The sequence below is a fragment of the Neovison vison genome, chromosome 12 (genome assembly GCF_020171115.1).
Source record: "Neovison vison isolate M4711 chromosome 12, ASM_NN_V1, whole genome shotgun sequence".
Taxonomy (NCBI): Eukaryota; Metazoa; Chordata; class Mammalia; order Carnivora; family Mustelidae; genus Neogale; species Neogale vison.
Genome location: NC_058102.1, coordinates 100,878,315 through 100,905,786, shown reverse-complemented (window position 1 = coordinate 100,905,786; position 27,472 = coordinate 100,878,315). Strand labels below are relative to the sequence as shown.

Genomic DNA, 27,472 nt, shown 5'->3' with positions numbered 1-27,472 from the left:
AAGTTCTCCGAAGACTATGGATTCCCTCTTCAATTCCCCAAGATGGGGTGGCAAATGTGTTTGTTCAAACAATATTTATTGAGTATTGTTTCCAGGCTCACTTGCTGCCTCTCCTTCATGCTTTGATGGATCTCTTTTCCCTGTATCTCAACACCCAATACACTTGGGCTATGTGTCAGGCCCATTCTAACCACTTTATAAGAATAACTCGGTACATTTTCACAACAACCCACTAAGGTAGGCGGTGTAATTATTCCCCTTTTGTAGATGAGAAAACTGAGGTAAGAAATGTCAAGATCACGTAGCAAGTCAGTGGCGTAGTCAGGAATAGGATCCAAACAATCCATGTAGAACCTGTGCTTATAACCCTCCACACTGCTGCCTCTCCTCACACCCCTTCTGGGCAGCCACCATGCAGCCATCACACCTGCAACAGAGATAAATTTCCTTTCTCCCTACTACAGGGAATACATTTTTGTTTTGTTTCTTAGCATTGTGCTTTCATACGCACGTGTTAACACATCTCTTCTAACACTTTCTTTATATAACAGCTTACACAGTGTGAGCAAGTTCATTTCTAAAATCTAATCTCTAATCTACACACACACACACACACACACCATTAGCACTAATGAACAAATTCAGAAAAGTTTCAGGATACAAGCCCAACACCGAAGTGTTGTGTTTCTATACACTAACAATAAACAACCCAAGAAGGAAATTAAGGAAGCAGTTCCATTTACAATAGTATCAGAAAGAATAAAATAAGGGTGCCTGGGTGGCTCAGTCATTAAGCGTCTGCCTTCAGCTCAGGTCATGATCCCAGAGTCCGGGGATCGAGCCCCACGTCCGGCTCCCTGCTCAGCTGGAAGCCTGCTTCTCCCTCTCCCACTCCCCTTGCTTGTGTTCCCTCTCTCTCTCTGTCAGAAAGAAAGAGAGAGAAAGAAAGAACGAAAGGAAGGAAGGAAGAGAGAAAGAAAAAAGAGAAAAGATACTTTATTAAGGTACCTGGATGGTTTAGTCAGTTAAGTGGCTGACTCTTGATTTTGGCTCAGGTCATGTTCTCAGGGTGCTGGGATTGAGCCCTGCATCTAGCACCACACTCAGCTGGGAGTCTGCTTGTCTCTCTCCCTGTCCTTCCCCCTTCTTGTGCTCTTTCTCTAATAAATAAACAGGTTTTTAATTTATTAGATAAATAAGTAAACCTGGGTGGTGCCGTTGGTTACTCATCCGACTCTTGGTTCTAGTTCAAGTCATGATCTCAGGGTCGGGAGATGGAGCCTGGCATCAAGTTCCACGAGGAGCACAGAGTCTGGTTGGGTTTCTCTCTCCCTCTTCCTTTGTCCCTCTCCCCCCACCCAAATAAATAGATAGATAGATAATAAATTTTAAAATAAATAAATAAAACCTTTTTTAATAAAAAAGACTAAAATACTTAGAAACAAACTTAAGCAGAGAAGCAAAACACTTGTACACTAGAAACTACAAAATGGTACTGAAAGAAACGAAAGGCAACATAAATAAAAGGAAGGACATCTAGTGTTCATGGATTGGAAGGTGTTAATTCTACCCAAAGAGATCTACAGTATCAGTGCAATCCCTATTAAAACCCCAGTGATGTTTTTTCACAGAAATTTAAAAAAAAATCTATCCCAAATTCAGTTGGAATTTCAATGGACCCTGAATAGCCAAAACGATCTTAACAAAGAACAAATTGGAGTTCTCACACTTCCTGATTTCAAACCTTGTTACAAAGCTAAGGTAGTTAAAATAGTGTGGTATCGGCATATAGATAGACATATAGACCAATGGAATGGAATAGAAGGTCCAGAAATAAAACACTGCATATATGGTCAAATGATTTTTTTTTTTTTTGTCAGAGAGAGAGAGGGAGAGAGAGTGAGCACAGGTAGAGAGAATGGCAGGCAGAGGCAGAGGGAGAAGCAGGCTCCCTGCCGAGCAAGGAGCCCGATGTGGGACTCAATCCCAGGACGCTGGGATCATAACCTGAGCCGAAGGCAGCTGCTCAACCAACTGAGCCACCCAGGCGTCCCGTCAAATGATTTTTTAAAACATTTTTTTTATTTATTGAGAGAGAGAGAGTGTGTGTGTGTGTGCATGTGCATATAAGCTGGGGGAAGGGTAGAGGCAGAGGAAGAGAGAGAGGGAGAGGAGCAGACTCCCCGGTGAGCATAGAGACTGATGCAGGGCTCTGTCCCACAACCCTGAGATGATAACCTAAGCTGAAATCAAGAGTTAATGCTGAACTGAATGAGCCATCCCGGCATCTCATGGTAAAGTGATTTCTGATGAAGGTTACCAAAACCATTCAAAGGAGAAAGGACAATCTTTTCAACAAATGAGGCTTAGAAAACTAAATATCCACATGCAAAAGAATGAAGGTCGACCTTTACCTTATACCATACACAAAAGTTAACTCAAAATGAATCAAAGGCTTAGAGACATAACCATAAAACTCTTAGAAGAAAAGACAGGGGGAAAGCTTCCTGACATTGGATTTGGCATGATTTCTTGTATATGACACCAAAAGCACAGACAACAAAAGAAAAGAACAGTTATATCATAATTAAAACCTTTTTTGCACTCCTAACTTTTTGATAATACATTTTGCTATGGAAATAATGGGTTTGAGGGCTTAGTCACTGATAGTGGGGTCATGTTGGTAGCTGCTTATGTCCATCGCAAACACATGCTTCCCTCTGCATAAGAAGATGAAATTGTAGGGGCGCCTGGGTGGCTCAGTGGGTTAAGCCTCTGCCTTCGGCTCAGGTCATGATCCCAGGGTCCTGGGATCAAGCCTGCTTCCTCCTCTTTCTCTGCCTGCCTCTCTGCCTACTTGTGATCTCTGTCTGTCAAATAAATAAAATCTCAAAAAAAAAAAAGATGAAATTGTACAACCAGTTATCTACAGATGGCATGAACTCCTTCCTCAACATTTCTCTCTCAGATTTTCAGGAAAGCTTCTTTATTTGTTTACTTAGTAATAAACCAACTTTATGACTAATAGTATAATTAAAGGCAAATATCTTAAAGCACTCCTGCAATGTATTAGCCAAATAGCATTTGATCAAAAGCATAAATGGAAGTTGATGATCCAAGGTCTTCATGTGGAGAAATTATTTTTCCAGACATTATCCAATAGTCTAGACAAAATTCAATTTCCCTACAAAGTGGTCAACTTACTTAGATTGTAGTTAACTACTAAGTTAAGTACAACTACTTAGATGTAGTTAAAATAGTGATGATTAATATTATTGCTTTTAATGTCCAAGTACATTTTCCCATGTTCCAAATACAGATCTCCATGTTCTCCCAGTTCATGCTTATCCTCCTAGCCTCCCCCATCTCATTTAAACAACCAGATAAAAAAAGGTTATGACTTTATCTATGATTATCCAGGTTAGGCAAATTGTTTTCCAATCTTCCATTGTTAAAAAACAAAATTCATCTGAGTAAATTTGAAGATCTAATTGGTTTTACTAAATGTGTCATGAATCAGACAGCATCTCATCTAGCAAATACAGGGGAGCTCCATGGAACTGTAACAAATGGAGGATTTTTAAAAACAGAGAAGAGATGTAAAAAAGGAATATATTACCAAGGAAGCACTGCTCTAGGCATGTCACCCTCCTAAGGGAAATCAAAGGGGCGGGCTAGGAAATTACCTCCTAGTATCTCCTGGAAAATTCAGTTTGGCTGCTAAAAGGTTACATTCAGGTGGGGGTGGGGTGGTTGAAATTGCAGTTAGATTTGGGATTAAGTCTTCATTTTGTGACATGGGGCCTTAACGTGACACCATTTGGGGACTATGGTTTTCTTTTTAACACCATCAAGTTTTAATTCTATCAAAGAATCATAATCACAATCCTCTTAAAAGCCCATCCCAAGTAGTCATTTTTCTATCATGAACTTATCAATTCCCAGTCATCTCAAGGGTTAATCAGCACAAACTTCTTTGACTCATTCTTATTTGCATTTAATGAAAAGCCATGTTATTCAGTTTCTGAATATTGATAGGAGCTGGGACCAGGCTCCTTTGAAGGTCATGGATGGTAGAACTGGTTGGCCCTGAAAGATGTGTAAGCTCCAGCTGGAAGGCAGATGAAAGCAGACCCAAGGCGATCCCTGAACAACCTGTACCTTGGAGCAGATGAGTCAATAGATTGTATACATAGGTGGTTCTGGGCTAAACAGTCACTTCCCCAGGGGAGATTTTCTTCCTCCAACCATTTTAGTTTAGGCCCCAGTGCTTCAAACAGAATGTAAGATTTAACAGAACAAATAGGTCAATTACCACCTGAATTCAAAACCACACGCATCAAAGACAGAAAGGACTTGCACTTGAGAAACCCAGGCAGAAACAACTGAACATCCAAGATGAGTTTGGCATCACCAAGTAGGGAGAGGTAGAGAGAAAGAGCCCAAGCTCGAACTCTTCATCCTGAGACAAATTGGAAAAATTAGTGAATAAATTTAATATATAACCTGTGGTTACCCTGTGCTTAATCATATTGAAATTTTGGAATATTTCTTTCTCAAATCCATTCCTTCTTTGTTTCTTAAATACGTTAATCTGACATTTTGTGAAAACATTAATTCTGAACATTAACCCATCCACCCAAGATAAATATCTGACATTAAAGGAATCTCTTTAATTCAAATGATGCCTTGTGATATCTCTGCCCAGAGCAATGTGACTCCCATGACTAATGGCGCCAAAACCATCTACTTCAATACATCTGTCAATACGTCATGTTTGCAAAAATGTGTCAGTGTTCTGTGTTACATAAATTGTACTAGATAGTTTCCTGGATGGATTTACTGAGTTTCATCAGATAGTTAACATTTCAGCCTAACCTCAAATTATTTTCTCTTTAAAGAAATAGAAGCAAAGAAATTGGTTCTCATGTATATATATTAAATAATTTACAAAAGTCCAGAATTCATATGTGTAAAATGAGAATCATGACATTGGTAAAAATAAACACCCTTTCATCAAAAAGTTATGGTAGGGGTTCCTGGGTGGCTCAGTGGGTTAAGCCTCTGCCTTTGGCTCAGGTCATGATCTCAGGGTCCTGGGATCGAGTCCCACATCAGGCTGTCTGCTCAGTAGAGAGCCTGTTCCCCCCCGCCCACCTACTTGTGATCTCTCTCTGTCAAAAAAATAAATAAAATCTTTCAAAAAAAAATCCCACAGTATATGGTAGGGATGCCTGGGTGGCTCAGTCAGTTAAGTGGCCAACTACACAAATAAAATATTTTAAAAAATAAAAATAAAAAGCTAGGGAGATAGATCAAATCGCCAGGACATACACTTTAAATATCTTATAATTTTATGTCAATTATAACTCAATGAATCTTTAAAAAAAGCTAGTAGAATATAAATATGAGAGAGTGAAACTAACATTCACTGACTACCTACTACTTGCCAATGTACTTGGATCTCTCTACATTCATGCACACACACACACACACACACACACACAATCTCATGTAATCTTCAAGCAGTTCCTGCTTCTGATATGTCCCAACTTTTCCATCAACCTGATCTCCCACCAGGGTTCCCCAGCACAAATGCTCTCTTTAAGGATAGTCCTGCCCACACACACCCCTGCCTAAGGCTGCTGGTACACTTTGACTCACATTGTCCAATTTGACATCCTTATGGATGTTAAGGTGCTTTCTTTGAGGCATATGAATACCTTCTAGTTTCTCTCAACAAAATCTTCAATAAAACCTAGGCTGCCCATCACTACTCTTTTGTAAATGGATATTTTGGGGGAAATTGGAGAGATTGAGTTCTGCTTTTGGGTTGATGTGGGAGCAAAAACAGACATGGCTACCTGAGCTAGAGCACAAGAGACCACCGCACCAGGTTCATCAACCAAAACAACTCCTTGAGTGTATCCTATATGTTAAACACTAGAGGCTTTATATATTTTTTCATTTTTTTTTAAAGATTTTATTTATTTATTTGAGAGAGAGACAGTGAGAGAGAACATGAGCGAGGAGAAGGTCAGAGGGAGAAGCAGACTCCCCGTGGAGCTGGGAGTCCGATGCGGGACTCGATCCCAGGACTCCGGGATCATGACCCGAGCCGAAGGCAGTCGTCCAACCAACTGAGCCACCCAGGTGTCCCTTCATTTTTTTTTTAAGATTTTATTTATTTACTTGACAGAGAGAGAGAAGGCACAAGCAGGAAGAGTGGCAAAAGGAGAAGGAAATGCAGGCTCCCCACTAAGCAGGGAGCCAGACACAGAGCTCCATCCCAGCATCCCGGGGTCACGACCAGAGCCTAAGCAGACATTTAACTGACTGAGCCTCCCAGGCGCCCTGCATTTTCATTCATCTTTAACAAGCTTCAATCCTGTGCAATGTGAAAGTGTGTGGTAAAGACTGATTCTCCTTGCCTCTGTGACCTCACTGCCTGGTTCAAAGGAGTACATGTGTATTACATGGATGCCAGTTTGAAAAATAAAACAAGGGGCACCTGGGTGGTTCCGTGGGTTAAAGCCTCTGCTTTCGGCTCAGGTCATGATCCCAGGGTCCTGGGATGGAGCCCCGCATCAGGCTCTTTGCTCAGCAGGAGGCCTGCTTCTCTTCCTCTCTCTCTGCCTGCCTCTCTGCCTACTTGTGATCTCTGTCTGTCAAATAAATAAATAAAATTTTAAATAAATAAATAAATAAAAGCAAAAAGAATTTAAAAAAAAAAAAGAAAGTTTAGGGGCATCAGATTTCCTTGGGTCTCAACTAAAGAGACCTCAGCTCTGGGCAACTTTTTAACATAATCACATTAGAAGTTTTTCATGGCACTATTTTCTATTCATTTGCCTCTGTGCCCTAGGTGTTCCATATAAAACCACCGTCTTCTTACCACTTCCACCCACACCAAAAACCTGCAGCATAGCTCCATGAACAACTCTTCGTATTTGTAAAGTTCTGAAGTGTCTGTCTCTGCTTTCTCATTCAATGAATATTTATTAAGTGACTATTGTGTTCAAGGAACAATGTCTTCTGACATCCCCCGCAACCCCCTTGAGACCCAACGCAAGAAATAAACAAGGTGCTATTACAAATGCACACCCAGACTCTGCATAATGACGGGTGAGGGTGCTTCCAGCTCTGCTTCTGCAACTTCTGCTTTCAAAATGATTACAGCCTGTACTTCCCGCATCCCGACTTTCCCTGTGCCTTTTAAACTCTTATAACTTGGGCTTTCAGCATGATCAAGGCAGCTAGAAACAGCATTTAAAAGTCAGGTTATTAAAGTTTAGGAAAACTTTGTTATTCTTGGTATGTCCTCATTCCAGGTTCTTTGGCTAGTGAGAAGTGACTACAATACGTGAGAAGTAAAATGTGTCCTCGGACCAGCAGAACCGAGGAACTTGACTGCTATGACAAGTTGCATTGCTCTTCCTTATAAAACTAAACTGCATAGAAATAGAAGTTCAGTTTCCAACTCAATGAGGAAGTTTACAGAGTTGGTTCAGTGTAGAGAAGAGGGCTGGTGTGAGGTGGGGGAGCCTGGGGACACACAGGGTTGGAGCCCTCCTCCGAGGAGATGTAGGAAGGTGTGGTGTTAAGGAGAAATCTCAAGAAAGAGGGATTGGTCAAAAGGCAAATACTACAGTGAGGTCAGTCGATGTCAGAGCTGACTAGCATCCATTAACTTTTTTATATGGAGGATAACAGGAGCCGGCAAAGAAAAGAGCTAGGTTGTGCTAGATTGAACAGGGCAGGAAGGTAAAGAAGTGGAGAGTGGGGGCGCCTGGGCAGCTCAGTGGGTTTAAGTCTCTGCCTTCTAGCATCTAGAGATGCTAGAATGAGAGGAAGTCTTTTCAAGATGGCAGATGTCAGGGCGCCTGGGTGGCTCTGTGGGTTGAGCCTCTGCTTTCAGCTCAGGTCATGATCTCAGGGTCCTGGGATCAAGCCCCACATCGGGCTCTCTGTTCAGCAGGGAGCCTGCTTCCCCCTCTCTCTCTGCCTGCCTCTCTGCCTACTTGTGATCTCTCTCTCTCTCTCTCTGTCAAATAAATAAATAAAATCTTTAAAAAAAAAAAAGGTAGCAGATGTCTCTAGGTTTGAGGAAAGAGCCTATGGACAGAAGAGGTTGAGGACACAGGCTAGGGAAGGCATAACTGTGAGGGTAAGATACAGGAAGGGATTGGATTCAGAACAGGGGAAAGAATTAGCCTTACAAAAGGAGGGACTATTCCATAAAACTACAGGGAAGGACATTATGTTGGTCAGTGGGAAACACAGGGAATGGAGGGTTTCCTCATTTGGTGCTTTCAATTTTCAAGATAACTAGTAGATTGTGGGGTTGGAGCATTGAGAATAATGGTGAATGTTTAAATGAATCCCTGGGGAAATGGGAGACAACTGGTTAGGGATATAGGCGATGCTGCAGTAAGCTAGCTCAGTGTAAGACCGCAAGCTCAATATTACAGTGGCAAGACTGACTGCTACAATGGGTTATGTGTCTGTCCTCTCCTAGGAAGAAAGTGAAGGCAACAGCCAGTTGATAGATTGGAGGAAGTGAAGGAAAGGGTCAGTGGACTTACAGAATACATGAGGCCAAAGAACAGGGATTTAGGAGGACAAAATTGAGAGACCTAGAAATATCATGTAAAAGAAAGAAAGAAACAAGGCTTCAGAGAAGGAATGTTAAAAGTCCAGTCTGAGTTAATGACCTGTGACTGCCTGAAACAGAAACAGTCATGGAAGCTGGGGAGATCAAGAAACTTCAGGGGTTCTTGGGTGGCTCCATCAGTTAAGTGGCTGACACTTGGTTTCGGCTCAGGTCAAGAACTCACGGTTCTGAGATCGAGCCCTGTATCAGCCTCTGCACTGAGCATGGGGCCTGCTTGGGATTCTCTCTCTCTCTCTCTCTGCCCCTTCCTTTCTCTCTTCCCTCCCTACCTCTCTCTCTCCCTCTCAAAAAAAAAAAAAAAGAGGGGCACCTGGGTGGCTCAGTGGGTTAAGCTGCTGCCTTCGGCTCAGGTCATGATCTCAGGGTCCTGGGATCAAGCCCTGCATCGGGCTCTCTGCTCAGCAGGGAGTCTGCTTCCCCATCTCTCTCTCTCTCTCTCTGCCTGCCTCTCTGCCTACTTGTGATCTCTGTCTCTCAAATAAATAAATAAAAATCTTTTTAAAAAAATAAATTTTAAAAAAAGAAAGAAAGAAAAAGTGTGAAACTAGGATATCATATCATCATCATGGGCACTGAAGACACCTAGACTGATGGCAGAACTGTGATGGAGAAGACCATAAGTCAGATGGAAAAAATGTGGTGGATATGGTGGGCATTTGGTTTTTGACTACCCAGCTCTAATTCTTCCTCTTTAAATATAACACCTTGAGGGGCACCTAGCAGGCTCAGTCAGTAGAGCACACAAGTCTTGATCTCAGGATCATGAGTTCAAGCCCCACATTGGGTGCAGATTACTTAAAAAAATAAAATCTTTAAATAATAACAATAAATAAGTAAATATTGCATCTTGATTTCTCCTCGGGGAATCACCTCTCAGGGCTGCAGGCTACATGGGTGTGTGTATGCCAGTACCTTGCCCTCCTCTAACCAAGAGGTGGGCATAGTACCACAGGTTAGACCAGCCGAAATCTCTCTCTCTCTCTCTCTCTCTCTGTCTCTTTCTCTTTCTTGACTTGGAGGAGTACAAGGGAGTACAAACACAGAGCATGATCAAGACACATTTATTTCAGAGTGGCACTCTGACAAACCCATCAATGAGTTCTTGCTACTGAGACTCTCCAAGCCTGGCTCTTTAGCCTTGAGCTCTACACCCTACCCCAAAAAATTCTTCCCATAGACCATCTTTTCGTTTGGGTTAACCAAAGATAGTTTCTGTTACTTACATCAGAAGAACCCTTACTAGGACCCTTGTAAGGTGACTATACAACTTGGTTAGACTGGGGCAGTCCTCGCTCATGCCTATGGCCACAATATCATAGATGGTTTAACATTTATCCAGGTTTTTCCTTTTTTATTATTTTTATTATTTATTTATTATTAACATAAACACAAATGGATTTAGAAGAGTTCACTTTGTATTCATACCTTCTGCCATGTTTGTCTAGTAGCACTGAAGAGAATTCTTGCTTTCTCAGATAGTTAAATCTACCAAAAACCCAGAATGAAGACAGCTCTCTTTTCTCAAATCTTCACAGGGTGTTCAATGATAAAACAACACACCAAGTGTGCTTGGACATCTGCTTGTCTGATGCTTCTCTCTCTCTGCCTCCCTCTCTGCCTGCTTGTGATCGCTGTCAAATAAACAAATAAACAAATAAATAAAACTTTTTTTTTTTTTACGATTTTTATTTATTTATTTATTTGACAGACAGAGATTACAAGTAGCAGAGAGGCAGGCAGAGAGAGAGGGGAAAGCAGGCTCCCTGCCGAGCAGAGAGCCCGATGCGGGGCTCGATCCCAGGACCCTGGGATCATGACCTGAGCTGAAGGCAGAGGCTTTAACCCACTGAGCCACCCAGGCACCCCAATAAATAAAACTTTTTAAAAAAATAAAAAGTTAATGAAACTTGCAAATATTTGTTGACACCTAGAGGCCTTAAGAATACCACTGACCACCAACCCAGGAAGGTTGAAGAAACATCTCTATCTTCCTGAAAAGTTAGCCTTATTGGGGCATCTGGCTGGCTCAGCTGGTGGCGCGTGCAGCTCTTGATCTGAGCATTGCGAGTTTGAGCTCCACATCATGTGCCATTATTTTATGAGGACTGTACTCAAAGACAAAGACTTAACACCTGCAACTGCAGATGACACATTCCCATCTCACTGTGTGAAGAGTCACTCTGCATTTTGAACAAATGACAGTTTTGATTCCAAGTTTTCTTATCCACATGCGAAAAATGAAACCACAGTTGTTGATGTGTCAACTCATTAACAGAAGAATTTCACTAATGGCTAATAATGCCATTTCATGTCAGTATTATCATGTGGTTCAAGTAGAAAATGAATTAATTACAATAATGCTTTGTTTTTTTATACAATTATTAAAATGAAAGTAAAGTTTTTGAAGTTAATTCTGTCAAAGATGAAAACATGCAACATTGTAAAAGGAACTGTAAATTCAGCTTAAAAATACATTATGGGGCGCCTGGGTGGCTCAGTGGGTTAAAGCCTCTGCCTTTGGCTCAGGTTATGATCCCAGGGTCCTGGGATCGAGCCCCACATCGGGCTCCCTGCTCAGTGGGGAGCCTTCTTCCTCCTCTCTCTCTGCCTGCCTCTCTGCCTACTTGTGATCTCTATCTGTCAAATAAGTAAATAAAATCTTTAAAAAAAAAAAAAGATGATTTCTTCTTTAAAAAAAAAAAATTTAGGGGTGCCTGGGTGGCTCAGTGGGTTAAAGCCTCTGCCTTCAGCTCAGGTCATGATTCCAGAGTCCTGGGATGGAGCCCCACATCAGGCTCTCTGCTCAGCAGGGAGCCTGCTTCCTCCTCTCTCTCTGCCTGCCTCTCTGCCTACTTGTGATCTCTGTCTGTCAAATAAATTTTAAAAATCTTAAAAAAAAATAAAAATCCAACATTAAAGATAAATTTTTTTTTGACAGTAATAATTACAAGTACAAAAGTAGAGAGAGTCCAGTGTCATAATGAGAACAATGTTTTCACTAAATTAAAAATCTGTGGTGGAGAAATGCACTTGGTCTTGGTTGTGGGACATATATCATTAATGATTGCTTCCCAACAAGCTGTGATCTGCTACCAACTAATGTAAAAGTTCTATCTGTCAACTTTTACAAATATTTTGATTTATATACAGAGTAACTGAATTAAACTACTGAAATTTATTGTGCCAAAACTGATGTTAAAAGTAAATACCCATGGAGCACTGGGTGTGGTGCATAAACAATGAATTCTGGAACACTGAAAAGAAATTTTAAAAATTTTTAAAAATTAAAACTAATTTAAAAAGTAAAGACCTTAGAGGCACCTGGGTGTCTCAGTCGGTTGAGCGTCTATCTTCAGCTCGGGTCGTGATCCCAGGGTCCTAGGCTCAAGCCCCACATCAGGCTCCCTGCTTGGCGGGAAGCCTGCTTCTCCCTCACCCACTCCCACTGCTTGTATTCCCTCTCTCGCTGTCTCTCTCTCTCTCTCTCTGTCAAATAAATAAATAAAATCTTAAAAAAAAAAAGTAAATACTTTGTTCTAATAATTCCATTATGGAGTATTTTACCCAAAGGATACAAAAACACTATTTCAAAAAGATATATTCACCCTATGTTTATTGCAACTTTACTTACAACAGCCAAATTATGGAAGCAGCCCAGAAGTCCATCAGTAGATGAATGGATAAAGAAGATATGGTATACTGTAAGATGGATTATTATTCAGCCATTAAAGGAACAATGAAATCTTGCCTTTTGTAACAACACAGATGGAACTAGAGAGTATAATGCTGAATGAAATAGAGAGAGACAAATACCATATGTTTTCACTCATACATGGAATTTAAGAAGTAAAACAAAGGAGGAATAAAGGCAAACCAAAAAGCAGACTCTTGACTGCAGAGAATAATGGTTCTCAGAGGGGAGGTAGGTGGGGGGTGGGTGAAATAGGTGAAGGGGATTAAGGAGTAGATGTATCACGATGAGCACTGAGTAATATATAGAACTGAATCACTGTATTGTATACCTGAAACTAATATAAGTCTGTATGCTAACTATGCTGGAATTAAAATTTTTAAAAATAATTTTAAAAAGAAGAAAAATAAATGCATGCTTTGTGTAAAACTTGACCATATATAGTATGCCATGAAGCAAGTCTCAACAAATATCAAAGTCCTCTGCTGACAGTTCTCTCATCAAAAGATAGTTGTTCCACAAATCAATAACCAAATGGTTGCTAGAAAATCCTCATGAGTTGGAACACACAGGAATAAAAATGAAGAAACTACTTCCAGGTACAACACTACAGGCAAATTGTGTAAGCATAATGCTGGGTAAGAGAAGCAAGATGTGGGAGAATTAAAATAGGTGAAACAAGACTCTATTTTTTAGGAATACAATCAAAAATAGTTCTATAAGATCTCACCTGCACGTGGAATCTTAAAAACAAAAACAAAAATCAAGCTTATAGATACAGAGAACGAACTGGTGGTTGCCCGGTGTGGTGGGTGTCCCGGCGGGGGTGCACAGAGAAGTGGATGAAGGGAGGCAAACGGTGCAAACTTCCAGTTATAAAATGAGTAAATCCTGGAGATGTAACGTACAGCAGGGTGACTATAGTTAAGACGGTACAATAATACGGTATCGCATATTTGGATGTTGCTAAGATAGATTTTAAAAGTTCTCATCACAAGACAAAAATTTTGTAATCACATATGGAGAGGAATGTTAACTGGATTTACTGTGGTGATTATTTCACAATACATACAAATATCAGATCATTATGTGGTACACCTGAAACATCTAATACGTGTCAATTATATCTTAATTTTTAGAAAGGAAAGAAAATTGGGAGTAGTTCGACTAAAAACTAAAAAGAAAACCAAGGAAATTATTTTGACAAAAGTCTGGGTATTGTGTCCCTCTAGATGGTCAAATGAGGATAGTATGCATTGGGTAGCAGTGCTCCGAATGTTGACCAAAGTGAGAGTTCCAGGGGTATTCAGTTTATAGTTATTTATTAAATTATACATACACTTAAAAATTATATATATATGCGTATATGTATGTATTTCTTTGTATGTACATTATATTTCACAGTAAAAAATGTTAAAATTAAAGGAAACAAAGAAATAAATACTTTGGGTACAGGATTTCCTTTGAGGGAGATGAAAATGTTCTGAAATCAGACACTGGTTGCACACCTCTATAAACATACTAAGCACCACTAAATTGTACACTTCAAATGAGTGATTTTTATGGTATGTGAATTATATGTCATTGAAAAGACGTGACCACCAGTTGACCCGTGAGGTGGGCCCCAGTGATCACAGGATCCTCGCCCCCTCCCCTGTGCTTGGAATGTGGGTTCCCCTTGACTTTCCCGCTCCCAGGGTCTGCTCCGAGGACACAGCCTTGAGATAGCGATGTGGTGTTGACAACACATGCACGGTATACGTGACTGAACCTAGCGTGGGCCTCTTTATAAACTCTTAAGATGCAGTGAGCAGGTGCATTCATCTTACTGCCGCCTAAGACAAGCCTCATATGGAAGTTCCTTTTGCTTATTAAAACTGCCACCCACCCCCCTGAAGTGGCCTGCCTCTTTCTCCAGTCTCTCCCCTCCCTGCGCTCTGAGCACGGGGCCAGTTTTAGATTTCACCTGGGAAGCTCCCAAAAGGGTTTCAAATCAATAAAAAATCATATAATTTTAAGTATTTCAGCACCAACTTTCATTCCCAAAAATGTCCCGATTTCAACAATAAATTATTTGGCCACCCTATATTTGGAACTATATACCATTTCACATGTGTTTTCTTTTTCCCATCGACATTATATCCTTAACATTTTTCTATGTTCAAAACCTTGAAAACATCCCATGGAGTTTTCCACTGAAGATGTGCACACACACCATTCTGCCCTTGTCCCTGTCCTTCCTTGACAGGAGTTTAAAACAAACAGCTTATCTTGAAAGTCAAAGACAAAGATTTAATATGCTGTGCCATGTTAAGATTTGTTCAACTGATGTATTGGTGCCTGAAAATTGTTTATCTCCAGCCCATTCCACAAATATTTACTGTATTTGTATGTGGCTAGACCCAGGGCCACGTGCCCTGTGTACCAGGTACCTGGTCCCTCTCCAGAATGTTATAATCCACTGTGAGAGAGAAGGTGGTGGCTAGAAAACAGTAAGCAGCTCAGGAATAGTAACAGTGTTGATGAAGTGCCACAGGAATTTTCAAGAGGGAGAGGCCACTTGGGCAGGTCATTCCAGATGGGAGAGATAGCATGCACTAAGGGACAGGATTTGGGATATTATTTAAAACCATAATACAACTCCAAACCCTTATTTAATGTAGGTGTAAGGAGAGAACCAGATCTGTGGTGTTCTTCCATTTTGTAGACTTTTCTTTATCTGTGTGAGTGTATGTGTGCTCTTGTGTATCCCTTTTTATTTATTTTTTACTTTTAGGGAGAGAGTGATGGGGGAGGGGCAGAGGGAGATGGAGAAAAAAATCTCAGGCAGACTCCCAGCTGATCATGGAGCCTGATAAAGGGCTTGATCCCTTGAACCTGAGATCATGACCTCAGCAGAAATCAGAAGTTGGATACTCAATCAACTGAGCCACCCAGATATTCCACATGAGTATCTTTTTTTTTTAAGATTTTATTTTTTATACAGAAATCACAAGCAGATAGAGAGGCAGCAGAGAGAGAGCAGGAAGCAGGCTCCCCGCTGAGCAGAGAGTCCAATGTGGGGCTCAATCCCAGGACCCCGGGATCATGACCTGAGCAGAGGCTTTAACCCACTGAGCCACCCAGGCGCCCCATGAGTATCCTTTTTTAAAATCAAAAGTAAGGGTGCCTGGCTCAGTGAGTTAAAGCCTCTGCTTTCGGCTCAGGTCACGGTCTCAGGGTCCTGGGAACAAGCCCCACATTGGGCTCTTTACTCAGTGGGGAGCCTGCTTCCCGCTTTCTCTCTCTGCCTGCCTCTCTGCCTACTTGTGATCTCTGTCAAATAAATAAATAAAATATTTTTTTAAAATAAAATAAAAAGTAGACCACAATATTCAGACTGTTTTGTAGTATTTTTTTACTTATGAAGAATATATTTATGAAATTATTATACTAAATATAAAGGGTTTTTTGTTTTTTAATTTATTTACTGGAGAGAGAGAGAGAGACAGAGACAGAGATAGTGAGAGAGGGCAGGAGTGGGGAGGAGAAGGGAAAAAGCAGGCTACCTGTTGAGCAGGGAGCCCAATGCGGGACTTGATCCCTGCACCCCAGAATGGTGACCTGAGCCGAAGGCAGTCACTTAACCAACTGAGCCACCCAGGCACCCAGGGTTTTTTTGTTTTTCTTAAAAGATTTTATTTATTTATTTTTTTTGACAGAGAAAACAAGAGAGGGAACACAAGCAGGGTAAGTGGGAGAGGGAGAACAGGACTTCTGAGGAGCAGGGAGCCCGATGCACAGCTTGATCCCAGGACTCTGGGATCATGACCTGAGCTGAAGGCAGACGCTTAACTACTGAGTCACCCAGGCACCCCTAAATATAAATTTTGATCATTTTATTTAATAATATTAATATATTTACTTTATACTATATAAATATAAATTAAATATTCTTAAGCCTGTGAAATATTTAATATTATTAAATATATTGGGAATATCTATATTAAATAGTCTATGATATAGTTGCTTCATTTTTCTTATAGCTTTTCAGCATTTTTGGAAATTAAAATTATTTCTCATTTGTTCTTTATTATATTTTTAAAATGCAGCCACAAGCATTCCTTGTAGCTAAGTCGTTGCTTGGCCCATACTTTATATCCACAGACTAAAGTCTTAGTTAAATTGCTGAACATAAGAGTATTTAAAACAGGGGCGCCTGGGTGGCTCAGTGGGTTAAGCCGCTGCCTTCGGCTCGGGTCATGATCTCAGGGTCCTGGGATCGAGTCCCGCGTCGGGCTCTCTGCTTGGCAGGGAGCCTGCTTCCCTCTCTCTCTCTCTGCCTCCCTCTCCATCTACTTGTGACTTCTCTCTGTCAAATAAATAAATAAATAAAATCTTTTAAAAAAAATTAAAATTAAAAAAAAAGAGTATTTAAAACATTACAAATTCTAATGATGTGTAATCAAACTTGCCCCCAACAGGCTTGAAGCAATGTACATTCCCACGAGCAACAGGTGAAAGTGCCCTAAACGGGGACTTGAGACTTCCTTACGACAGGCTGCCTCCATTTGGAGAGTGGTAGTTAACTGCCAGGCTCAGGGGTGAACAGTCAAGATCAAGAAAAACCCTGAAAACCATTCCAGGGCTTGGCTTTCTTTAACTGGAAGTGAAAGTATGAAAACATCTAGACCTTTCTACTTTGTCCTCTTGGAATGAGAAGCTATACAGGTGGTAAGAGCATCATCTTGGCCCTTAAATTATTGCAGACGTTTTGAGTAATGCTCTCCCCAACTCCCACCCTATCATCAACCCCGAGTAAAAAGCACCCCAGTGTTTTGTCCTACTCCCTAAGAACCAGAACCTCACCATACTGATTAATAGACTGGTTTTCGAGGCACCTGGGTGGCTCAGTAGTTTAGCCTCTACCTTCAGCTCAGGTCATGATCTCAGGGTCCTGAGATGGAGTCCCGAATCAGGCTCTCTGCTCAGCTGGGAGCATGCTTCCCCCTCTCTCTGCCTATTTATGATGTCTCTCTGTCAAATAAATAAATAAAATCTTTTTAAAAAATAGACTGGTTTTCTGGCCTGCCAGAAATAGAAATATAAAATATCCCCATCATAAACACAACATAAATTATAGAAAACTCAAATATTACAAAAGTGTGCAATGCAGAAAGTTTAGTTCCAACCCCCATCCTGCCTCTGAGACAAACCAACAATTGGAATTATTTCTCTCTCTCTCTCTCTCTCCCACACAAACTACATGCTTGCATGTATGTATATATACATGTATAAATTTATTTTTATGTGTAAATTTATTATAACAGAGCTTTCATAATATACATGCTACTCTCTTTTTTAATTGATAATGTTCTTAGACACAACTTTCTATGTAGATAAGAAGTTAATGACTTAGAGGTTTTGCTTAAGCCTTTCATTAACAGAAAGATCAATGTTTTGTTTATCCTGCCCAGTGCACCTAAATGAATGTCAGTTGTGCAAAATAGTGTAGCCATGGGAAAACTCCTAAACCTGCAGAGAGAGTGCTCACTCTTTCGAGTTCCAGTCAGCAATTAAATGGATTTTTGTTCCCACAACTACTAACTTCTCAAAAAAAGTTTCCCCTCAAAGCATCAGAAAAACAGCCTTTACACTTCACATAATCTTATACTTCCTGTATTTGCTTCATTCAACAAATATTTATTTAATGACTACTAGATGCAAGGTCCTAGAGGTTAAAATTTTACTGTCACATTTATTGATTGGTTTCCTCAGCAAGGACTATTTTGTAATGCTTTACTAAACCAATCAAGAAGATAAATAGGAGTTTCTGTTAATGATCTACTTAAACATATTTTTTAAAACCATATTTGGGCACGATAAAATTTCCAATGGTATCTACTAAAAGGAGAACCTAGAAAAGTAGATTCAAATTATTACTCCCTGTTGAAAAAATGTGGTTTGTTTTTTACATTCAAGATGTGCTTTTTGACTGTTTATTATACACGAGGTATGGTAATGGGTAAAGATGTAGTTCCTATAGTTTGAGATTATACAGACTATGACTTCTTTAAATTTCATTTTTGTTATTAAATATTTGTGCCCTACAAAATAGTAAAAAGAGTATTAATTAGGGATGCCTGGGTGGCTTAGTCAGTTGAGCAGCTCAGGTCATGATCTCAGGGACCTGGGACCCAGCCCTGCATCGGGCTCCATGCTCAGTAGGGACTCTGCTTGGGATTTTCCTTCCCCTCTCCCTCTGCCCTTCCCAACCCCATGCTCCCTCAATCTTAAATAAATAAATACATATTTAAAAAAAGAATATTAACACCTATGCCTATATATCTAACATGTAGCTTAAGAAATATAACATTAGTTCAATTGACATCTCCAACATACCCTTCCTCAATCCAAAGGTAACTCCACTAGGAATTTGGTGTTTATTATTCTCATAAACATACTAGTTCTTCTACTATATATATTTATATCCATAAGCAAGATATAGGACTTTCTGCAAGTTTTAACACTTTAAACAAAAGATATATTACTGTTCAGATCTTCTGCAACTTATTTTTATCACTCATTATGTTTTTAAATTTTACCCACATTGATATATATAGCTTAATCCTCATGAAGATTCATGTTAACTATCACATGGATGGATGGATGGTTAGAGAGAGAGATAGTTGGATGACAGGTAGATCAACCAACCATTGTATGAACATACTACAATTTATCCATTATCCTGTAAATTGACAGATAAGTTATTTCCAATTTATCATGATTCAAACAATAGAATACTCAAGATTTTTGTACAGGTCTTCTTGTGTAAATGTATGATATTTATGATTTGTATCTAGAAGTGAAATTGTTGATTCATAGGGCAAATGCACTTCAACGTTATCAGGTATTTCCCAAATTGTTCACCAAAATGGCTCTATAAATTAATCTTGCATAGAAGTGTAGAATCTTCTCTCCTAATATTGGCTGACTTTCATTTTTGGCAGTATTATGGATGTGGAACTATATCTCTCTGTGGTTTTACTTTTCATTTCTCTGATTACTAGTGAAAATGAATATATTTTATATATTTATTAGTCATTCAGCTTTTCATTTCCTCTGTCCATTTTTCTTTTTTCTTTTCTTCACTTTTTTAGAGAATTAACAATTGAGTCTTCTGACCCCTGAGAATTAATATTGAGTCTTCTGACCCACCTGTAAACATAGTATATCTCTTCATTTATATTTAGGCCTTCTTTTTTTTTAATTTTTAATTCCATTATAGTTATCATACAGTGTCAAGTTAGTTTCAGGTATATAAGACAGTGATTCAACAATCTTGAATTGAATGATGATGTTCAACATCAACAATGTTACTCAGTGCTCATCAAGGCACTCTTAATCCCCTTCACCTGTTTCACCCATCCCCACCCCCACCTCCCCTCTGGTAACTGTTTGTTCTCCGTAGTTAAGAAGAGTCTGTTTTTTGGTTTGTCTCTTTTTTTTCTCTCTCCTTCTTCGCCTGTCTACTTTCTATTATTGTTTCTTTTCCTTTTCTTTTTTTAAAGTAATCTCTATACCCAATGTGAGACTCAGACTCACAACCTTGAGATCAAGTCACATGTTGTACCAGCTGAACCAGCCAAGAACCCCATCATTGTTTCTCTTGCTTATAAACTTCAAGTTCTTTCCATTTAACAATAAAACTTGTGATATATATGGAACTACAAAAGACCCCTAATAGCCAAAGAAATCCCAAGAAAACAAAGCAGGAGGCACCATACTTCCTGATTTCAAGCTACACTATAAAGTTATAGTGATTAAAACATTATGGTAGACATAAAAACAGTCAGCTAGACCAATGGAAAAGAATCAAGAGCCCAGAGATAAACCCAAGCATATACAATCAGCTTATATTTAACAAGAGAGCCAAGAATACTTATTGGAAAAAAGATAGTCTCTTCAATAAATAGTGCTGGGAAAATTGATTATTCATATGTAAAAAATAAAACTGGACCTTTATCTAACACCACCCACAAAAATTAACTTGAGGGGCGCCTGGGTGGCTCAGTGGGTTAAAGCCTTTGCCTTCGGCTCAGGTCATGATCCCAGGGTCCTGGGATCAAGTCCCACATCGCATAGGGCTTTCTGCTCGCAGGGAGCCTGCTTCCCTTCCTCTCTCTCTGCCTGCCTCTCTGCCTACTTGTGATCTCCGTCTGTCAAATAGATAAATAAAATCTTAAAACACACACACACACACACACAGTGAGGTATCACCTCACATCCATTCAAATGGTCATCATCAAAAAGACAAGAGATAACAAATGCTAGTACGGATGTGGAGAAAAGGGAATCTTTGTGCCCTGCTGGTGAGAATGTAAACTGATACCGTCACTACAAAATAGAGCTTGAAAGTTCCACAAAAATTAAAAAATAAGATAAAGTCACGATATGACCCAGCAATTCCACTTTTGGTAATATATCCAGAGGAAATAAAAACACTAACTCTGAAAGATATCTGGACTCCCATGTTCATAGCAACATTACTGATATTGCTCAAGACAGAGAAACAACCTAAGTGTCTGTGGATGGATGAATGGATAAAGTTGTGGTGTGTATATATAATGGAATATTAGCAGCAATAAAAAAATGAGGAAATTCTACCATTTGTGACAACATGGATAGACCTCGAAGGCATGTCAGAAAAAGACAAATACTGTATGATCTCACTTATATGTGAGACCAAACTCATAGAAAAGAGTTTAGATACATGGTTATCACAGGCAGGGGTGGAGGGTGGAAGAATTGGAGGAAGGAGTGTGTGTGTGTGTTTCTCCTTGCCTGAGTTGGAGAATATTGGGAACTTGTCCAGTGTGTGGCAGGTTCTAACTGGGTGTGCTTCGGTCTGCTTGGTCAGCTTTGGTCCCAGAGCTGAAGCTTTGCAGCACTCTGTGGTCAGTAGACTTGGTGCATGTGGGGGGTTTGTGCTGGTCTTCTGGGGGAGGGCCCACTGCTACTCTGACTCTCAGGCACACTTGCCCTAGCAGGGGGCCAGGGCTTGGTATAATCGGCTCAAGCCTCCACTGTGGGCACTGTGCTGATAGGGGGCGAGGGGCGGGGGCAGGCAAAGTTCACACCACCACTGTTTAGGAAGCCCTCACAGAAGAGTGAACAATAACCCTTCATGTGTCCCAGACACACGATCCCCTTAGATCCTTGCCTTCACCCTGTCTTTGTCCAAGCCATCTGCTCACCCAACAGGGCAGTACTCCTATGTTTTATCTGAGGTCCACTAGCTGGGTTTCAAAACTCCAAATTTTAGAAAGCCAGCGAGGCACGGACCCATGCTGATCCTCTGGGGGAGAGTCTTGCCACACTGTGGCTGGTGCCAATTTGTCCTAGAAGGGCACACGAATGCACAGGCGCTTGGAGTTAATGGTAAAGCACAGCCAAAAGCAGTTGGTTAAGCAACTGACTCTTGATTGAATCTTGGGTCATAATCTTAGCCTTGTGAGATTCAGCCCCACATCAGCTCCACGCTCAGCATGGGGTCTGCTTGAGATTCACTCTCCCTCTCCCTCTTTCCCCCTCTCACACTCTCTCAAATAAATAATCTTAAAAAAAAAAATAAAGTTGTACAGATATAAGAATTCTAAAAATACAAAATACATAATGACAGAAATGGCTTATAACTAATTAAACTAAGAATCCATGAGTCCATTACTTTTTTTTTAAAGATTTCATTAATTTATTTGCGGGGAGAGTGAGCAAGGGAGAGAGAGCACAAGCTGGGGGAGAGGCAGAGGGAGAAGCAGACTCCCCACTAAGCAGGGAGCCCGACGTGGGGCTCAATCCCAGGTCTCTAGGATCATTACTTGAACCAAAGGCAGAGGCTCAACTGACTGTGCCACCCAGGTGACCCCATGAGTCCATTCTTATAATAAATAAAAAAAATAAAGGAGATGGAAATTTCAACTTGTAAATGTAGATGGAATGAGGGAGTTAAAAATCATTCATAATCATCATAGTAATAACTGATTTTTAAAAGAATCATTAATAATTCTAAAATTAGTAGGTAAAAGTTTGATGAGGAACAGGACATTTATATAATCTCAAAATATCCTCACGAATTATTTATTAGTTACAAAAGAAAAAAATTAACTTTACAGTGGAGAGATTCCATTTTTTTTTAAAGATTTTATTTATTTATTTGACAGAGAGAAATCACAAGTAGATGGAGAGGCAGGCAGAGAGAGAGAGGGAAACAGGCTCCCTGCCAAGCAGAGAGCCCGACGCGGGACTCGATCCCAGGACCCTGAGATCATGACCTGAGCCGAAGGCAGCGGCTTAACCCACTGAGCCACCCAGGCGCCCCGAGACTCCATTTTTTTTAAAAAGATTTTTATTTATTTGAGAAAGAGAGAGACAGCACAAGCCAGAGGAGAGGGAGAAGTAGATGTCCCGCTGAGCTGAGAGCCCAATGTGGAGCTCGATCTCAGGATGCTAGGAGCACGACCTAAGCTGAAGGCAGACAATCAACTGAGCCACCCAGGTGCCCCTTGGCAGACTCTATTTTATTTATTTATTTATTTATTTATTTATAAAGATTTTATTTATTTATTTGACAGAGAAATCACAAGTAGATGGAGAGGCAGGCAGAGAGAGAGGGAAGCAGGCTCCCTGCTGAGCAGAGAGCCCGATGCGGGACTCGATCCCAGGACCCTGAGATCATGACCTGAGCCGAAGGCAGCGGCTTAACCCACTGAGCCACCCAGGCGCCCAGCAGACTCTATTTTAACCAAGGGTTCAAACTTAAAAACATCACCAATAATGAGATAAACTGACATCTATGCCCACTGATATGATGCATTGAGAGGGACTCCATATTACTTCTGTGGCATTTCTGCCAAAATGCATAACCCAGATCTGATCATGAGGACATGCTTTACAAAATAACTAATACTTTTCAAAAATGTCCGTATTATAAAAGATTCTTTTTTGAAGTGAAGAAAATATTATAGGTTAAATCAGAGAACAGGGACATAACAACAAAATCAAAGTGTGATCCTTTATTGGATCAGTTGAAATGGAATGATAATCTGTTTAACTATCTAAAAATACTACTGATAGTGTTCTGACATCGGCAAGAACCAAAAAAAATTAAAGTAAATTTAAAATACTGCAAGTAAAAAAGCAAGGCAATAATTAACTCTAAGAAAAACAAAAAGATGGTATTATAAAGGAAAAATATTTGACTGAACAGTAAGCAATATTCACATACTTAACAATGCAAACACTATTAATTACTGAAAATAAGATAAAATTTTATTTAAAATATTGGGATACAGGAAATGGTCAGGAAAGTGGTATAAATAAACTAATAGGAAAATCAACAGGATTTTTCTTAGTGGGAAATCAATTGAGAACGTCTAAACTTAATAAATCCAGAAATAACAGTATATTACTTAGAAATATAAAGGTTGATACCAGAAGAAATAGGTAGAAAGCATTTACCTCTGAGGAGCAGCAATGAAGCGTGGGGAACTGCTGTTTTTTATTTTTAAGCTTTTGAGTATTAATGGAACATTTAACTGTGTGTGTGTATTATTTTCATTTACAAAATTAAAAATCTTTTATTTTTAAACAAGGAACAAACATCATCAAAAATAGCTGGCAAACAGAGAAGAAAGCAAAATGAAATATTTATTAAAAGTACCAGAGTAGGAAAAAAAGTACCATAGTAAAATAAGGATAAAGAACCCATATATTTCTAAATAGTCCTCAAGCAACAGTGTTATCATAGCCCAGAACTATTCATTAACATAAAGAAATATCAAAACAAGTTGAATTATTTTCTGTTTACTCTGTTAACAGGCAAAGAAGAATGATGTATTTTGGAAATATTCTCATCAAAAAATTCTTAGAATAGTAAAAATTCCCCAAGGAATAAGCTTTGGATATCTGGACTATAAACATGTTAGTTCCTTTTTTTTTTTTTTTTTTCTTAAAGATTTTGTTTATTTAACAGACAGAGATTACAAGTAGACAGAGAGGCAGGCAGAGAGAGAGAGAGGAGGAAGCAGGCTCCCTGCTGAGCAGAGAGCCCGATGCGGGACTCGATCCCAGAACCCTGGGATCATGACCTGAGTCGAAGGCAGCGGCTTAACCCACTGAGCCACCCAGGTGCCCCAACATGTTAGTTCCTAATAAGGATTACTGAGACACTAATTATCAATTTCGGACTTTCGTCTTCTTCATTTCGAGAGCAATCAAACCAGTTTTCTTTAGACGGCCTGGGCTGGTTTGGGCCAAGACTTAGTCAGTATGTAGTCTGACAGTGATGTAGGTAAATAGGAGAGAGGAATGAAAAAAAACTGAGAATCCCAACCAGCTGAGTATCGAGTGCGGGGATACACAGACGTCAAAGCATGTTCCATGCAGTCAGTGACCAGGTTCAGGTTTGTGCTACATTTCAACAGCTCTTGTTTGACGCCATTGTAATCTGTATACAAACAGAGAAATGGTGGTCAGCCATCTTATTCCTTGCATTTTTTTAAAAAAGATCTTATTTATTTATTTGAGAGAGAAAGAGAGCATGAGCGGGGAAAAGGGGCAGAGAGAGATGGTGGAGAATCAGGCTCCCCACTGAGCAGGGAGTCTGACACAAGGGCTCGATCCCAAGACCCTGAGATCATGCCCTGAGCCAAAGGCAGACACTTCACCAACTGAGCCACCCAGGTGCGCCAATCTTATTCCTTGTATTTTAGGGGTGCCTAGATGGCTCAATGGGTTAAAGCCTCTGCCTTCGGCTCAGGTCATGATCCCAGCAGGGCCCTGGGATCGAGCCCTGCATTGGGCTCTCTGCTCAGCAGGGAGCCTGCTTCCTCCTCTCTCTCTGCCTGCCTCTCTGACTACTTGTGATCTCTGTCTGTCAAATAAATAAATAAAATCTTTATTCCTTATATTTTAAGGTTAAGACCCTGCTATACAGCCACAGAAATCTAATGACATTTGATTTCTACAAGGATTAGGCTGTAGATCTATGCTTCCCAGTGACAGCCATTAGCCAAATGTAGCTATTGAAGACCTAACTAGTATGACTAAAAACTGAATTTTTAAATTTTAATTAATTTTCGTTTTAAAACTCAAATCTATTTCTGGAAAACATTTTCGTATTTTTGGAGTCGTCCATGGATCAGAATAATCTACAGTGTTATCCAATAGAAATAATAATGAGACCCACATATGTAATCTTAAATTTTCTAGTTGCCACTTAAAAAAAAAAAGAAAACAGGGGGCACCTGGGTGGTTCAGATGGTTGGGCAGCTGCCTTCAGTTTGGGTCATAATCCTAGGGACCTGGGATCGAGACTCAAATCAGGCTTCCTGCTCAGCAGGAAGCTTGCTTCTCCCTCTCCCACTCCCCCCCTTGTATTCCTCTCTCGCTGTTTCTTTTTCTGTCCAATAAATTAATAAATAAAAATCTTTTCAAAAAATAAATTTTGAAAAATTTAAAAGTTAAAAAAATTTTAAAAAGGAAACATGAGGAGCGCCTGGGTGGCTCAGTGGGTTAAAGCCTCTGCCTTCGGCTCAGGTCATGATCCCAGGGTCCTGGAGCTCCGCATCTGGCTCTCTGCTCCTCGGCCAACCTGCTCCCCCCTCTCTCTCTGCCTGCCTCTCTGCTTACTTATGGACTCCGTCTGTCAAATAATTAAATAAAATCCTCAAAAAAAAAATAAAAGGAAACACATGAAATTAATTAATTTTAATAATATAGTTATTTGGGGCGCCTGGGTGGCTCATTGGGTTAAAGCCTCTGCCTTTGGCTCAGGTCATGGCCTCAGGATCCTGGGATAGAGCCCCGCATCATCGGGTTCTCTGCTCAGCGGGGAACTGCTTCCTCCTCTCTCTCTGCCTGACTCTCTGCCTACTTGTAATCTCTGTCTGCCAAATAAATAAATAAAATCTTAAAAAAATATAGTTATTTAATCCTCCATATCCAAAATACTACCATTTCAGTATTTATTATCATTGTGAAATTGTTAATAAGGTAATTTATATTCTTATAAATAATGCTCCAGCGACTCTAAATTTTCTTAATCTACAGATGAAGTATTTCCTAGGAAAATTTAGCATCCAAGTTAAGATATGCTATAAGTATAAAATATACACCAATTTTAAAGGACCAATAAGGAAAAGAATAAAAAATACCTTATTAACAACTTTATATTGATAATAACTCTTAGAACAATTCCAATTCCTTTTATATTCTTTTTTTTAAAGATTTTATTTATTTGTCAGAGAGAGAGCATGACAGAGTGTGACCACAAGCAGTAGGAGCAGCAAGCCAACTCCGGGACTCAATCCCAGGACCCTAGGATCATGACCTGAGCTGAAGGCAGACACTTAACCAATGAGCCACCCAGGCATCCCTTAACTACTTTTAAATCATGACCGACATATATATATGACATGATATATATCATTACATATATATATATATATATATATATATATATCCTTTTACATCTGTATGTACTTTTATGTATAGTCACTGCAATAAATTCTATTTTCCTCTTAATTTCTATTGTCAAACTCTATGTATCCAGATGGGAAAAAAAATTCCCTAATACAGTTTAAAACCTTAGACAGGGAAGAGTTTATAACTACAGCTGGCCCTCTGCCATGTTGGGAACGATATTTCCCTAGCTTGCTATGAGTTCTGAGAGGCTCAGGCACTGTTTTGTGCCAGCTTTTTTCTTGGTTCAATTTTCCCCCCGCTCTGCTAATCGTGACCCTCTTAGGCCTGATGCACCCAGAATGTCTGTGAATGACAGAATGACAGTGTTGGAGGTCGGGAGTCTTCTGTCTGCACCTCTGTCTGCCTTCTTTTCTCTGGACTACAGTATCACTCAAAGCCAGTGCCTGGGCTGCTGGGACCCACCCATCACAGGGTCCCTTTGTGAAAGGCGAGCTGCTCCCTTTGGCCTTGGCAAGCTGCTGACTCCTTTGTGTGAAGAAAAACCATCGCTTCCCCCAGGAAGATGGAACCCCCCACCAAGATGAATGACTTACTCCTATGAAGAAGGCTGCTTTACCTCTACCCCCAAACTGCCTCCTCTTTTA

The 27,472-nt window shown here is 40.0% G+C and overlaps 1 protein-coding gene across 3 annotated transcripts in view; it reads right to left on the bottom strand.

Annotated features, from left to right (window-relative positions):
- Positions 1 to 24,472: 24,472 nt before the first annotated feature.
- Positions 24,473 to 27,472, bottom strand: part of HSD17B6 (hydroxysteroid 17-beta dehydrogenase 6) — a 46,408-nt gene continuing 43,408 nt past the window's right edge. For all 3 annotated transcript variants that reach the window (XM_044228531.1, XM_044228529.1, XM_044228530.1), the window contains exon 5: positions 24,473 to 24,849. In XM_044228531.1, the coding sequence (XP_044084466.1) occupies positions 24,632 to 24,849 (218 nt within the window). In that variant the 3' untranslated portion in view covers positions 24,473 to 24,631. The remainder of the gene's footprint in view (positions 24,850 to 27,472) is intronic.